At 42.4% G+C, this 16,531-nt stretch overlaps 2 protein-coding genes across 3 annotated transcripts in view; one reads left to right on the forward strand and one right to left on the reverse strand.

The window, feature by feature from the left end:
- The window catches only part of GLS2 (glutaminase 2), a gene marked incomplete at both ends in the record, with an annotated part of 24,395 nt that extends 22,511 nt beyond the window's left edge, over positions 1 to 1,884 (forward strand). Inside the window, 2 exons of the mRNA XM_081319999.1 lie at positions 477 to 540; positions 1,728 to 1,884. Coding sequence (XP_081176125.1) covers positions 477 to 540; positions 1,728 to 1,884 — 221 coding nt within the window. The remainder of the gene's footprint in view (positions 1 to 476; positions 541 to 1,727) is intronic.
- SPRYD4 (SPRY domain containing 4) overlaps positions 1 to 14,849 on the reverse strand; it is a gene marked incomplete at its 5' end in the record, with an annotated part of 15,230 nt that extends 381 nt beyond the window's left edge. The window contains 2 exons of one of the 2 annotated variants that reach the window (XM_081320000.1): positions 3,816 to 5,811; positions 14,757 to 14,838. In XM_081320000.1, the coding sequence (XP_081176126.1) occupies positions 5,264 to 5,811; positions 14,757 to 14,838 (630 nt within the window). In that variant the 3' untranslated portion in view covers positions 3,816 to 5,263. Of the gene's footprint in view, positions 1 to 3,815; positions 5,812 to 14,756 lie in introns of those variants that run through there. The other variant, XR_014025423.1, reaches the window with a different exon arrangement.
- Positions 14,850 to 16,531: the final 1,682 nt, after the last annotated feature.

Consider the following 16,531-nt stretch of genomic DNA (forward strand, 5'->3'; position numbering starts at 1 on the left):
GTAAATGGAAGGGTTTTTAAAAGAGTTTTAAAAGTAAAGGTTTAAATAAATCATGCTGTCTCACCTCCAAAATAAAAAAGCTCACTTACAGCAAGCATGGGACCTCTAATTGCACAATCACAATAATTTCCCCAAAGTACATTTCCTAAGAGATGGTATAAGCATTCTGAAACACTCAGAATAACACTTGATTTGTCAACTCTCCTGATCTGTGTTGCTGAACACCAAGAGATTCTTTGGAAATCTGCATCTTACAAGAGAGCTTACATAGCTGAACAGAAACAAATTTTTTCCATCCTTGAAATGTCTACTGTGACTTTCTTGGTAACCCCTATTCTGCAGCCCTGGACCTTGAAGAACTCTGTAGACTAGGTTACATGTTGCATGATCCGTTGGGGATGGTTCAAAAGCTCATCTTTGGAAAGAGAGAGGAAGAGCCTCTTTTTAAATTGTTCCAGCTTTATGATTCTCCACAGGACATCTGGAGGTTGTGAAGTTTCTGATGGAGGCCTGCAGAGTCAATCCTTTTGTCAAGGACAGGTGAGGAACAAATGGGCTGACAGTTACAGATTCAAGATCTTGCTTTTTACTCTCAGAATTATACAATCTTAGACCCAGCTTCTCCCTGTCTAAGCCAATGACAGGGACCTTATTTGCTGTTTCCAACAGCAGCTGCCTATAATATATTTCCCGTTTCTCTGTTCAGTACTCCTTGATCAAATCAGTTTTTTGATCTTGTTACACAAGACGTTTGCATGCTCATAACTTGTTTTGGGGCTGATTGGCCTCTGTTGGAACAGAATTGTGAAAAAAATAAAAGTTTAGTCTGATGCAATGTGACTATCAAGATATCCATATATAGCTAAAGGCCTCAGCTGTAATTTAGCTTCTCTCTCCTTCAGGTGTGAGAAAAGGATGCATTACAGTTGATGATCCAGAGTAGGAAAAAGGTTCATATATTGTTAAACTTAGATCTAGTTTGTTTCAATTTAGGATGCTCTGTAAATTCAAAGTAGAGTGTTGACAAGTCTCCTTATTTTGCCCTGGTACATCAGGAACTGCTGTAACAGTACAAAAACTGTCAGATTCCTTGTCTCAATAAGGCGTGCCATAACTTTGGGGAAATGTTGTTACTTGACATATCATGTTTTTGGAAGAAAGATTTTCATTGAACATTGATGGTCTAAGAAATTACATTCTCCTAGTGCATGCAATATGATTTGATATCCCAGAAACATAAAGCCCCACTTGTTTTATTAGTAATCTTCATTTTGTAACATAGTACAAAATATTCTAGTAATCTTTATAACATAGTATTTTGGGGGGGGGAGGGGGCACATAAATTAACCTAATTTGAAGCCAATATGGATACCTGATCCACAAATACTTCTTTTTGAACTGCTTAGTTGAGAAAGAGGTGATTCAAGCTTTCAGTTGTTCCTCAGCACCTAGAACAGTTTTCTCCACTCTGGCATCTTAAGCATATGTTGGGAACAGAGTTCTCAGGAGTTTTATTCACTATGGCAGGGGAATTCAAACTTGGCCCTTTTTATGACTTGTGGACTTCAACTCCCAGAATTCCTCAGCCAGGCATGCACTCTGGCCATTAGCTAGAAATTATAAGATTTGTAGCCTCAACCCAGTAGAGGCCATCAGGTTGAGAAAAACTGTTCTCAACGGACAGTGATTACAGTATACAAATCTTCATAGTGTTGCCTTCTTTGCAGATGGGGAAACATTGCCTTGGATGATGCCATCCAGTTTCATCACCTGGAAGTGGTGAAGTTGCTCAAGGATTATCAAGAAAACTACATATTGGGTTCCAGACAGGCCAAGGAAGCAGCTGAGGATCTCTCCAAGGAGAATTTGGAAAGTATGGTGTGAGAATGGTAGTTTCTGTAGCTGCTTCGTTATCCCTGTTTTGACTGGTTCATCTCACTTCTGAAAGGAGTGTAACAGTAAACATACTATTGCTAAGGACTTGAAGAAGAAGAGAGATGTATAGAGAGAACTATATTCTCCTCATTCCAAACTCATAACTGTCCAGTTGAGCAGTACGGAGTTGTTTGGTATTTTTCCAAAACAGTCTTGTACAAGAGACTCCAGTGAACCTTGTATGAAAGTTCAGTACCCTCCTTTGACAGCACAAGTAAAATTGAGAAAATCCCCAGGAACCGAGTAACTTTTGGTGAGAAACCAATTTTAGCTTCAGAAAAAGGAGAAAAAGAATGCTCAACTGCCATTTTAGGTTGCTTGATAAAATCCAAGCAGCTATCACTATAAAGGCTGAATTCATTTAAGGAAAAAGGGCTCTTCAGTTCCTGTCTCCTTCAGTTGTGTAACTTAATAAAACATTTCCTCCACTATGAATCCATCCTCTCCCTTGTCCAACCATTCCCCCAATAGGTATTTAAGCAAGAAGGGAAAACATGCTTGTTTCTAATGTTTTTAATGAATTCTCACTTTTGTCTTGTCTCCACCTTCAAAAATAACCAACCATTTCTGCTATTACAGCTTACACTCCCTTTCCTACACCCACACCATCCGGGAAAGCTGCAGGGCTATCTCATAATACAGTTATGCCACTGGAGGGTGTGGAGATACAACTGTTGCTTTTTAGGGAATTGAATTTTAAAGTGCAGTAGCTGATGACCAAATCAGAAATTTAGTGCATCTATTTTGCTTCTTATTTTCATTAAAAAATGCATGACATCAAATTTTGGTCATGTTATTTGATAGAATGGTGGGGGCTACAAAAAGGGATGTAGTCTATGTGTTTTCCAGATCTGCCTTGCTTGCTAGAAGCCTTACAATATATTCTGTACCTGGGAGCAAAACTTTTCAGTATACTGCACAACTTTAATTTAGTGCTCTCATTGTGGCATTTAAGAAATGAAGTACAGTGACATAAGGCGCATACAGCAAAAAGATGCAGGTAGTCCTTGGGTTACAACAGTTCGTTTACCTGACCGTTCAAAGTTATAAGGCACTGAAAAAAGTAATTTATGAGCGTTGCCGCATCCCCATGGTCACATGATCAAAATTCAGATGCTTGGCAACTGACTCATATTTATGACGGTTGCAGTGTCCTGGGGATCATGTGATCCCCAGGTGCGACTTTTTGATAACCAGTCAGTGGGGAAGCCAGATTAACTTAACAGTTGTATTACTAACTTAACAACTGCAGGGATTCACTTAACAACTCTGGCAAGAAAAGGTCGTAAAAGGGAGCAAAACTCACTTAACTGTTTTGCTTAGCTACAGAAAGTTTGGGGTTGTAAGTCAAGGACTACCTGTACACATTTATCTCAAGCAATTCTTGGCATGTTCAAAAAATAATAAATTGATAAAGATGTTAACACTGTTAAATCAAGAAGACGTAGTTAATAAGCCTTGCCCTAGCTTTTAAGGAAAGTCCAAGGGCTTAAGAAGGAAATTAACTTGCAATGACTAAGTAACAAGTGGTAGGGAGTTTTCAAGTCTCCATTCCCTTCAACATTTGAAATGCTGAAGGTGTTACATGCACAAACGTCTCTCAAACTAACAACAAAAATTAGTCCAGTTGCAATGATTCAACCAGACAACTTCAGACAACCTTCAGTCAACTCTGTCTGGATGATTGAGAATCTTCATCGGCATGTTACATGCACAGTCACAACATGACTGCTAAGATGCTTGCAGCCATTCCCAAACCTCCATTTTGAGAAAGCCAAATTCAAGAGGTTAAAAATAATTTACAGAAACACCAAAATGGAAAGCAAAAATGGGGAAATAGGTTTTCTACTTCTATTTAAACCTTTGCTCTCTCGTATTCTGGGTCACTACTTCAAACACTTGTTCACACTCCAATCATTAATTTCTCTCCTTCTCTCCTAAAAATTAATCACATTTATAGGGAAAGATTCAGTCATTACCCCCATATTTAGAATACTACTGCCCGATCCTAAGCACATGCATTGCCACACAGGAAATAAGTCCCTCTTCAATTCCAGAGGGCTAATGCGTGCAATCTTGCAATGTCCTAACATGGCAAAAGACCATCAGCTGCTTGAAATGCACTATCATTTTTCCTGCAGATAGCTTTTCAGCAACCACTCTACTGCTCCAACAAAAGCGTTCAGTTATTTTAGAGTAGAATGGTGAAATACTCATCATAAATCAGTCACTATGGAACAGGAAAAACCGAAACCTCGAAGCTGTACAACGCTGTGTTTCACTGTTGCTGCCAACCTGACATTTCTGCAGGGTTGGTAGGCTACTTTTTCCATCTAGACTTTTAAACTACTGTGTGCCTTTTTTACCACAAGATTTCCAAACAGTGGATATTTTCAATCAGAAGTCCAGATAAAATGACGTTTTGTTTTAGATGCTTTTATTTTTACTTATTACAATATTATCAACAGAGCATACAGACCTGCTCTTGCTACATCCAACACCAAGAAAAAGAAAACACTGCTTAAATATCTGTCGATTTCAGCTAATTTTAACTATGATGATTGTAATAAACTGTGGCAAATTCTTTATCATTCCTTTTTCACGAATATATGTATCTGCAGACGTATATTGGGTTGATTCCTGTTCCTTCAACCAATCTAGTACAGGATGATCTGGGGCTGGTATTAATAAAGTAATTCCTATAAAATTAATTTGTGCACCATATTGTTTATGAATTCAGGAGTTGGATTTCCACTGGTCACGAGATGCCATCTGCTTAGTTCCAAGCTAATTTGCCTTCCCACCACATCAGTAGGAGGCAATAGTTCATTTGTGTTAAAAAACCACTGTTCTCATCAAAATGGAAATCTCTTAAATATTTTAAAGCTTGAGCAAATACTTCTAACAGGAAAAGGAGATTTTATATAATTAAAAGGCATAGGTATCAAATGGTGTAGCTGATCATATAGATAATAGCTGCTTTAAAAAAGCTCATTTTTTCAACCTACCCCAAGAAAATCTTTTCCTGACAAAACCAAAATAGCAGTGCAAGATAAATGTGGCATAGGTAAAGGATGGCAAATTTCACTCAAAAAGGCAAGGAAACAAGATGTCTAAGCGCGTTGGTCCATTACTGAGTCAAATCTTACAACATGGCAAAATGAAATATATTTCAATCTGCTAGGAAGAGATATGGTATTTCCTATAAGGAGAGTGGGTCGGATTATGAAAACTTGAGAACCTCTGGATTGTAATATGGCAATAGCATTTTGGCAGAACTTGCCCTTCCAAGAAAAAAAATCTCAGTATCAAGACTCTTGAATAGATTTCAACTTTGCTTGAGTTTCTCAGGTACATCCAGGCCTGAATGGGTGAGCAATTCACCATCCCAGAGAGCAAAGGCAGGCACCACAGGACCTCGGAACTCTGGTGACATATTGTGGATGAACATGTGTTGTTGTATATCTACCAAGCTGAATCTTTTGCGGTCATAGTCCAAGAACAGACCTACTCTTTCTGATTGGCCAATGTTAGTGATTGGAGTGGTTTCATTAGCAAACATGGCATTCCAGCAACGATTCCCATAGGCAAAGACCCAGGAATTGTCATCCATTCCTATGCAGACTTCCCGGGAGATGTCCACATCTGCCACCCCAATGCGGAACTGTTCTGATCGTTTCACAGTCACTTCCCAGTAATGGCAGCCCCTGGAGATGGTGGTATCACCCAAAACTACAGCCCAGTCTCTGAAGCGTTCAGGGTTTCGAGGCACTCTGGTGGGGTCAATCCCCAGCATGCGATAGAGGACACCTGTGTCCTTTTTGAATAAATCCAAGCTGCTGTGGGCTGTTTTCTCATCTAATTTGAAACTGATCTCTGAAATAAGAAAAGCATGTATAAGGACCAAACATTTGCCTTACCTTTACATGTGACTCCTTTGTTTTTAAGAATTGTCTTCATAACTCGATAAAACAATTTACCAACTCCTGTTGACAGCGGCACATTTCTATTAATCATTTAATAATGTTATATTTTGGCTATCTAGTCTTTCCAACCTGGTATCCTTCAGATGCTTTGAGAACACCCTGAATTCCTAACTAACACAACGAAAAGGCCAAGAGTTCTAGGAGTTCCAGTTCAAAGTATCAGGAAGGTTTGGGGCCAGAAAAGTTGTAATACATGATGATTAGTTTAGCAAATGCATTTCTTTCATTCAGTTAAATATACTTAGCTGATTAAGTTAAACTTGCATCAGTTTGCATAGGTATAGTTCAAAAATATTTTTCCTTTAAATTATGCATCTGCACTTTATAACTGGAATTATTTCAGAAAAGGGTTGCTATAATATGTACATATGTAACCAACATTTTAAAAGATTTAATAATTAAAATTATTCCAAATGTTTGAACATGGCATCCAACTACTGTAAATGACAATACATTAATACCAAGCTTTATCAAGGACATATATCTCCTGTAGGATTGATTCCCACAAGTACTGCAATTGTTAATAAACTAATTTGGAGGGAATTCAGTATTTTGGAGTGGAAAGCCCATCTATGCCCAAATCTTTCATAAATAAGTTTATAAAACTTGTATGCTGACTGACTCAATGATTCTTGACAGCTCACAATCTAAAAGGTGACATGTAGAGCAGAAAAGTGTAACCTATGAAAATGTAGCTACTGAGAAGCAATTTCAAGACATTCATTATCTGATAACAAATGGTTAATATTTAAAAAGAGTTATAGCTACTTCCCACTGGAATTTCACCTGTCACCAAATAATAATTTTATTTAGTAAATCAATTTTTATGGACATCCACTTTACAGATGAAATTTTGTGTGGTTCATAATTACAAAAAATAAAAGAGAACAGTATTAACAGAACATTTAAAAAACTGTTATATAGTAGTTGCCAAAACATTCAACAAGACTAGGACAATTCATGGACTATCTAACATTCTGCTCCCATGCTCTGGAGCACATCCACTTCTTCAATGCTTTACTAAAAGATGGCCAATCTAATCTTGAAGGGGGAGAGTGATGGCGTTTCAGAAGGCAGAAGCTATAATTTATTTGTAATAATCATTTTTCCATGTCAGCATATATAAAGATGGAAGATTTTTTTTATTATGGACAAGTAACCAGCCATTAACAGAATAATAGTGTATAATAGTAATTAGTGGCCACCTGATTCCAGGACAATTTTGAAGTCTATCTACTGTATGCTAATTGGGAATAGATCTACCAATTGTTACTGATTCTAACATTCTTTCTAAGCAAAAATGTTACTCATAGCAATGAGCTAGATTATAAAAACAAAGTGGAGCAAAATATAAACAAGTGAACCACTGGTAAAGCAACAAAATTTGAAAAAAATTAAATTGCCCTCCCAAATAAGTTTCTAATGAACAGAGGTGAAACTCAAAAAATTAGAATATCGTGCAAAAGTTCATTTATTTCAGTAATGCAACTTAAAAGGGGAAACTAATATATGAGATAGACTCATTACATGCAAAGCAAGATAGTTCAAGCCATGATTTGTCATAATTGTGATGATTATGGCTTACAGCTCATGAAAACCCCAAATCCACAATCTCAGAAAATTAGAATATTGTGAAAAGGTGCAATATTCTAGGCTCAAAGTGTCCCACTCTAATCAGCTAATTAAGCCATAACACCTGCAAAGGGTTCCTGAGCCTTTAAATGGTCTCTCAGTCTGGTTCAGTAGGAATCACAATCATGGGGAAGACTGCTGACCTGACAGTTGTGCAGAAAACCATCACTGACACCCTCCATAAGGAGGGAAAGCCTCAAAAGGTAATTGCAAAAGAAGTTGGATGTTCCCAAAGTGCTGTATCAAAGCACATTAATAGAAAGTTATGTGGAAGGGAAAAGTGTGGAAGAAAAAGGTGCACAAGCAGCAAGGATGACCACAGCCTGGAGAGGATTGTCAGGAAAAGGCCATTCAAAAGTGTTGGGGACTTTCACAAGGAGTGGACTGAGGCTGGAGTCAGTGCATCAAGAGCCACCACACACAGACGGATCCTGGACATGGGCTTCAAATGTCGTATTCCTTGTCAAGCCGCTCCTGAACAACAAACGTCAGAAGCGTCTTACCTGGGCTAAAGAAAAACAAACCTGGTCTGTTGCTCAGTGGTCCAAAGTCCTCTTTTCTGATGAGAGCAACTTTTGCATCTCATTTGGAAACCAAGGACCCAGAGTCTGGAGGAAGAATGGAGAGGCACACACTGCAAGATGCTTGAAGTCCAGTGTGAAGTTTCCACAGTCTGTGTTGATTTGGGGAGCCATGTCATCTGCTGGTGTTGGTCCACTGTGCTTCATTAAGTCCAGGGTCAACGCAGCCGTCTACCAGGAGATTTTGGAGCACTTCATGCTTCCTTCCGCAGACGAGCTTTATGGGGATGCTGACTTCATTTTCCAGCAGGACTTGGCACCTGCCCACACTGCCAAAAGCACCAAAACCTGGTTCAATGACCGTGGGATTACTGTGCTTGATAGGCCAGCAAACTCGCCTGACCTGAACCCCATAGAGAATCTATGAGGCATTGCCAAGAGAAATGAAGTAGCCGAAGGACCGCTCGGGACGACAGGCTAGTTAAACAACAAGTTTATTTAGAGCAAGGCAAGACAGAGAATAACTTGTCCGGCTTTTATAGCCGGCAGCTGGTAGCGAGGACCAATCAGATGTATTTATTTTGGCGCCGTGTCAGGCAGGGACCAATCAGCGTCGTCTTCTGTTGACAGCTCCGGCTTCCGCGTGGTGTGGTGTTTTGACAGCCGCGAGCTGTCAGTGGCTGCGCCTGCGCAGTGTGGCGGACGCTTTGACAGCTCCGTCTTCTTCACGGTCCGGAGTTTGACAGCCGCGAGCTGTCAGTGGAGGCGCCTGCGCAGTACGGGGAACTTTGACAGCTGTCAAAGTTCCCGCGTGTATTCCTGTCAGGCGGCTTCCCTTATATATGCTTTGACGATGCTTTTGTGCTGTTAACATATACACTTAAGGGAATGTTTACATCATGTTATATCATATATAATACACCCCTTACCCCTCCCCTGGTGCGTTTCTTTCCTCTTGGATGTTGGACCCTGCCCACTGATAGTCCTTTAGGTAGGTGGGTGGTCTTCGATTCCTGGATGATCGGCGAAGGGGTGGTGGATGGTCTGGTTCTGGTTCTTCGTTTTGGTGTTCAACTTCCTGGTTTGGGATAGGCAGCATTTCCGGTGGGGGTTGTAAGTCGGCGTTGGTTGGTTGCTTGGAATTGTGTGGCGGTTGTCTGGGTCTGAGCTGGTCAATATGGCGGCGTATGTTGCCCTGTGCCTGCGTAGCTATGAGGTATGAGATGGGCCCTGTTTGTTTTATTACTGTCCCTTGAACCCACTTGTTTTTATCTGTGTATGATCTTGCCCATATTAATTGACCAGGGTTGAGTGTGCGGCCGGGGTGGGGGTGCTGTTTTTCTTCTGGGTATGTGTCGGGGTGCAGTCTGTCGAGACGTGTTATTAGCCTCCTCCCCCATCTTAATTCCGCTGGTGATTTGCCCGTTGTGGAGCATGGCATTGTGTGTTGTGACAAGAGGAACTGGCTGAGTCGCCTCTGCCAGTTCCCTTTAACGAATTTTTTTAATGCTTCTTTCGTGGATCGTACCATAATTTCAGCCATTCCGTTCGACGACGGGTGGAACGGCGCCGACGTGACCAGCCTAATACAATTCTTCGTAGCGAAGATCTGAAATTCACGAGAGGTGAATTGAGGTCCATTGTCGGAAACTATGGTGTCAGGTAGGCCGTGCGTTGCGAATATTTTTCTTAAGGCTTGAATAGTGGCTGCGGACGTTGTTTTCCTAAGGGGCGTGACTTCCAGCCATTTGGAATAGCTGTCTACTGCTATTAAGAAACTTTGGCCCTGGATAGGTCCTGCAAAATCTATATGTATACGTGACCAGGGGTTCCTTGTAGTCTCCCATTTATGGATCGGTGCCTGGGGGGGTTCACTCCTGGTCTCCTGACAGGTATAACACCCACCCACATACTTTTCAATTTGTTTATCTATGCCAGGCCACCATACATAACTTCTAGCCATTGCCTTCATTTTTACAATTCCAGGGTGCCCTTCATGTAAAATGTGTAATGTTTGGTCTATGTTTTTCTCTGGTATGATGACCCTATTTCCCCATAGTAGGCATCCTCTATGTGTTGAAATCTCGTTTTTCCTGTTATAATAAGGTTGGAATTGGGGTTGTGGGTTTTGAGCTGGCCACCCTGTTGTGGCCCATTTGAGGACTCTGGCAAGTATTTTATCTTTTGCTGAATTATTAGCTATAATGTTTGCCGTCAGGGGGCATTCTGGAAGCTGAGAGATTGCTAAAATTAGGCTGGCTGGGGCTGGATCTGAGTCCCTGGTTTGTATGGGCAGTCTGCTGAGGCAGTCAGCATGTCCTAATTCCTTACCTGGTTTATGTATTAGTTGATAAGAATAGGCTGCTAAGAACGTTGACCATCTTAAGATTCTCGGGGAGAGAATTTGTGGTGTAATTTTATTCCAAGTAAATATGCCTAGCAGGGGTTTGTGATCTGTAAATATCGTAAATGGTCTTCCATACAGATAATCATGAAATTTTTTGACCCCTGCTACTATCGCTAGGGCTTCCCTGTCAATTTGTGCATAGTTTCTTTCTGCTTTGGTCAGAGTGCGAGAATAGAAGGCTATGGGTCGTTGTGTGCCATCCTTGAATAGGTGACTTAAGACTGCCCCAATTCCGTAGGGAGAGGCATCGCAAGCGATGCATATTGGGGTGTCTTCTCTGAAAAGGGTGATGGTTGAGCTTTGACAGATAATTTTTTTTAACGATTGGAAACTATTTTCATGTTCTTTGGTCCAGGACCAAGTTGTACCCTTATCGAGGAGCCTATGGAGAGGCTCTGCAATAGTGGCTTTGTGGGGAATGAAAGCATGGTAAAAGTTTAACAGTCCCAAAAAGGATTGAAGCTCTTGCTTATTCCTAGGGCTGGGTGCGGTTTGAATAGCCCTTAGTTTCTCAGAGGTGGGGTGGATGCCCTGGCTATCGATTTTATACCCTAGGAATTCTGTAGAAGTGACTCCAATGGAGCACTTTTCCCGCTTAAGTTTGAGACCGGCTTCTCTGAGCCGGCTCAGCACAGCTGACAGCCTGTCAGCTAAACTAGCTTCATTTTCTCCGGCGATGAGAACATCGTCAAAATAGGGGCAGACCCCGGGTATTCCTTTCAGGGTCTTTTCCATGATACCCTGGAAGATACCCGGGGCTGCAGATATGCCGAACTGAAGCCTCTTAACTTTAAAAGCACCGCGGTGGGTGACAATAGTTTGCGCTTCCGCGGTGTCGTCTGTGACAGGCAGCTGTAAATATGCCTGCGAGAGGTCGAGCTTGGCGAAAATGGTGCCAGAGCGGATGGAAGCAAATACGTCCCTTACCGCTGGCACCGGGTAAGCATGGGGGCTGAGGGCTAGGTTGACTGTCGCCTTATAGTCAGCGCATACTCTCACTTCGCCATTAGGTTTGATTGGGGTGACAATAGGGGTCTCCCAGGTTCCCCCATCTGTTGGCTCCAGCACCCCTAGACTCACGAGTCGGTCAAGCTCATTTTCAATTTTTTCTTTGAGGGCAAAGGGTACCCTCCTAGCTCTTATTTTAATTGGTTGGATTGCTGGATTTAATTGCAGGGAAATGGGGGGACCTGTATATTTCCCTAAAGTGCCCTCGAAAACGTCGGCGTACTTTTCGCAAACGGCTTCCAGGCTGGGTGTTTGAATGGTATTAACCCCAGATAAGGCGATGCCTAGTGGCGTGAACCAGTTAAGCCCTATCAAGTTGGTACGGTTCCCTGGCGTAACTAAAACCTCCAGGGTGCCTTTGAACCCCTTATACTGTACAAGGACCTTGGCTTTCCCTTCCAGCGGAATAGGGGTTTTCTGGAAGTCTGCAAGGTGAACCTGAGTTTGTTTCAGGGGAATTTGTCTTCGGCCTTTCTGACAGATCTCCTGATAGGTAGTTAGCGAAATTAAGGAGACCGCTGACCCTGAATCCACCTCCATGTGGCAAGGCACCCCCTGAATTCTGACCCAGACCTTAACCTTGGAACTTATGCAGTTTACCCTATCGATTGTCTCAACCCGGTTGCCTGGTGGGGTTTCCCTGTTGGCCTGGGCAGCTGGCCTACCTGGGGGGTTTGCCTCCACCTCATTGACGTTGTCCCGGCCCTTGCTGCGGCACACCGGCTTGATGTGGCCAGTCTTCCCGCAGTTGTGGCATTTTGCGTTCCTAAAGCGGCAGCTTCCACGGGCATGGTTGCCCCCGCAGCTGGCACAGGCGGCTCGTTGCACGTAACGCGGGGGTGGCGGTGGAGGGTCCCTGACTCCTCGGCGGTCCGACGTTTTTCCCCTCCTCGGCTGTCGGTGCTCCATCCTGCGCTGTAGGGCTTCTCCATCGGTGAAATCTACCGACTCTCCGCTGTCGCTGAAGGTTGCGCTTTCCTGGTAGACGGTCGCCGGGGTCTCTGGGGTCATGTTCGTCGGCTTCTTTTTGTGGCTGTGTTCATATGCCATGATCTCCCTGGTCAGCTCAGCCAGATTCATGTCAGGTTTGGACGTCAGTTTTTTTTGTAGTTTCTCGTCCCTCAGACCGATCACCACCTGGTCCCTGATGCGGTCTTCCAGGTCGGGGAAGCAGCAGTTCCGCGCGGCGTGTCTGACCCCGGCGATGAACTCGTTGGCGGGCTCGTCCTGCCGTTGTTTCTTTTGTGCGAATTGCACCCGCCAGTACAGTTCCGAGCGAGCCGGCATGTAGTACTTGTTCAGCTGGTCCACCAGGTCCGCGTAGGAGACGTCCGTGATGGGCACTGGGCTGAACAGCCCGACGGCTGCGTCGTACACCGGGGGCCCGCTGATGTACAGCAGGGCGGCGGCCTTTGCTCGGTCGTCAGTAATTTTACTGACGAGGAGAAATCCTTCAACTTGGCCGAGGTGTGATTGCCATCTCTCGGGATGGCGGGTATCAAACTCCCTCACACGGCCGAAGTTTGCCATGTCGTCCGGTCCTGGGTTGCTCCGATGGAAGTTAAAACTTCCGTGTCAGCTCTTGCCGGGAACTCTCTTCCTCGGCCGTGACTTCAGCTCCGGAGCTATCCCACCTTCGTCGCCAGTGAAGTAGCCGAAGGACCGCTCGGGACGACAGGCTAGTTAAACAACAAGTTTATTTAGAGCAAGGCAAGACAGAGAATAACTTGTCCGGCTTTTATAGCCGGCAGCTGGTAGCGAGGACCAATCAGATGTATTTATTTTGGCGCCGTGTCAGGCAGGGACCAATCAGCGTCGTCTTCTGTTGACAGCTCCGGCTTCCGCGTGGTGTGGTGTTTTGACAGCCGCGAGCTGTCAGTGGCTGCGCCTGCGCAGTGTGGCGGACGCTTTGACAGCTCCGTCTTCTTCACGGTCCGGAGTTTGACAGCCGCGAGCTGTCAGTGGAGGCGCCTGCGCAGTACGGGGAACTTTGACAGCTGTCAAAGTTCCCGCGTGTATTCCTGTCAGGCGGCTTCCCTTATATATGCTTTGACGATGCTTTTGTGCTGTTAACATATACACTTAAGGGAATGTTTACATCATGTTATATCATATATAATACAAGAAAGATGAGACATGAGACCGAACAATGCAGAAGAGCTGAAGGCCGCTATTGAAGCATCCTGGTCTTCCAGAACACCTCAGCAGTGCCACAGGCTGATATCTTCCATGCCACGCCGCATTGAGGCAGTAATTGCTGCAAAAGGGGCCCAAACCAAGTACTGAGTACATATGCATGCTTATACTTTTCAGAGGTCCGATATTGTTCTATGTACACTCCTTGTTTTATTGATTGCATGTAATATTCTAATTTTCTGAGATTGTGGATTTGGGGTTTTCATGAGCTGTAAGCCATAATCATCACAATTATGACAAATCACGGCTTGAACTATCTTGCTTTGCATGTAATGAGTATCTCATATATTAGTTTCCCCTTTTAAGTTGCATTACTGAAATAAATGAACTTTTGCACAATATTCTAATTTTTCGAGTTTCACCTGTATAATGAATTATGTGAGAACAGAAAGCTGTCAGCTCAACAAACAGTTTAGCATCAGAAATTTTTTTTAAAACATATGTATCACTCCCCTTTATTGCATATATTTAATTAAAGACTTTAATATTCATACAACCTCTCTAAGTAAGCTTATTTGAAAACAATCTCAATGAAATTTAAGATGGTTATGAGTAGGTTCAGTTCACGCTCGGATTTGCACTCACTTGAAAAATACACATTTTCCCAAGCTAGAAAAATCTGCACTTTCCCCGATTGCCTATTTAATTCTGGAGCTCTGCCAATAATTCCTCTACTAAAAGAAATAAACTGACAATCGCCTCAACAAAAACTACTGTCGGATCAGGTCCTTTAATCTCCACCCCCTACCCCAAAAGCGGATCCCACTAACAGAAAAACGTCCAGGCATCCTCATCTTAAATCCTGCCTGTATCTTTAAACAGCAGCGTGACTGGAAAATTCAACAGAAATTGAATTTCTTTTATGGAAATTGAATAGATTTTTACTATTGAATTTATACTGCTCCCGAAATAGCGAAAGGCACAGAACCACCTTAAAGGAATAAATCTGAGTGCCAAACAGGTGGCCAGTCTTGAAGGAACGAAAGAAGCCCTGGGAGTGTTGGCTGCAGCGTTAGCCGCTCACTGAGACCAGCCAGTTTTTATTACGCAAAGGAAAAAAAGAAATTCTACCTCTCCGGAATATCTGGCGGTATCCGACACTGCACAAACCCCAGCCCTGACCTCTCACGCCTCTCAGGATGGGCGCCGCCATGTTGGCATTCATAGGTCACGTGAAATTGGCGGTCTGAAGATAAATATAGGAGCCATCTTGGAGGAGGGCATAACTAAGCCAACCTATAGATGACGACCGCCATCTTGAAATTCAAAGGGCTGGATTGTTGATACTGAATGCGTTTTAGGGACCGCCATCTTATTTTAGGGCGCGGCATCTTCAGAAAACATCCCCGTGGAGCCATTTTAATCTGAAAAGAAGCTTCTTTTCCAATATAGACTATCTGATATCACGTGCCTAGATTGATTAACGTTTTGTAGAAGTTGGCCAATTTACTGTGAGAGCGAGAAGAAAAAAGTTTATATCGACTTTAAAGCTATACTACGTTAAAAACCCAAACGGAGTTTTGTAACATTTTCATTAGACAAAATGATTAAAAATCTAAAAGGACAGGAAAGAAGGAAGAACGTGCTTCTATGGTTTGGAATACAGGTAGTACTCAACTTACAGTCACAATTGAGCCCAAAATTTATGTTGTTAAGTGAGAATTTAAAATGGAGTGTTGCTCCATTTTATGTTTTTTCTCGCCACATTTGTTAAATGAATCACTGCAGTTCTTTAATTAATAACATGATAGTTAAGTGAATCTGGCTTTCCCATTGACTTGTCAGAAGGCCACAAAAGGGGATCACATAACTCCAGGATACTGCAACCGTCATAAATGTGAGTCAGTTGTCAAGCTTTCAAATATAAATCATGTGACCATGGGGATACTGCACTGGTCATGAATGTGAAAAATGGTCATAAGTCACTTTTTTCAGGGCCGTTGTAACTTCAGTCACTAAATGAACTGTTGTAAGTCAAGGACTACCTGCATCAGAAAAAAATTACAATGTGCCTGAAAATCCAGCAGTTGTATTAATATAACAAATGTGAAACACATTTATTGAAATGGCAAGTTTAAAAAAATGTACAAAGAATGATTAAACTTGGGAACCAAAGGTATTTTGCAGTTGATCCTTGGTCTCAGCCAAAAATATATTGCCCAATACCTCAATTTCCATCTTGTAACTTCATTAAGAAATTGAATGGAGAAGGAAGGGTTAGTTTTCCTAAAGCAATATTTTAGATTATGTAATTGAAATCTGGGGATGATTTTAAAATTGACCAGTTGCTCTCTGCCCAACTCGCCTCACAGGGTTGTTGTTATGGGGAAAATAGGAAGAATGTGTGTTGGATAAAGAAAGGAAAGGGAAGGGAAGAGACTGAATTATATATAAAAGACCTTGGAAGTACTGGTGGACCCCAGCCAAGGTGAAGAAGTAGTGTGATGGAGCAAAAACTTCAGCTGCGTTATAAAAAAAAGTATTGAATTCCCAGAATTAATTATTCCTTTGAAAAGTGTGCTGGTTAGATCACCCTTGGAGTATTGAACATCATCCCTTAAAAGAAGATTTGGAGAAACTAGAGTGGATCCAGATGAGAGTTGCCAAGAGGCTTTGGAAATCCAATCTTAAAAGCAACCATTAAAAGCCCTAGGCATGTTTAGGTTGCCCAAGAGAAGCCTAATGGAAAATGTTACTTTAAAATATCTAAAGGCAATTATATGCAAGAGAGAGACAGTCTTTTTCTGTTGAAATCAAAAGCAGGACAAGGAGCAACATGCTGAAAGTTTAAAAAAAAAGGACACTCAGGCTGAATATTAGAAGGAATTTCCTGATTAAGCAATGGA

The sequence above is a fragment of the Vipera berus genome (assembly GCF_964194415.1).
Source record: "Vipera berus genome assembly, chromosome: 2".
NCBI classification, from domain to species: domain Eukaryota; kingdom Metazoa; phylum Chordata; class Lepidosauria; order Squamata; family Viperidae; genus Vipera; species Vipera berus.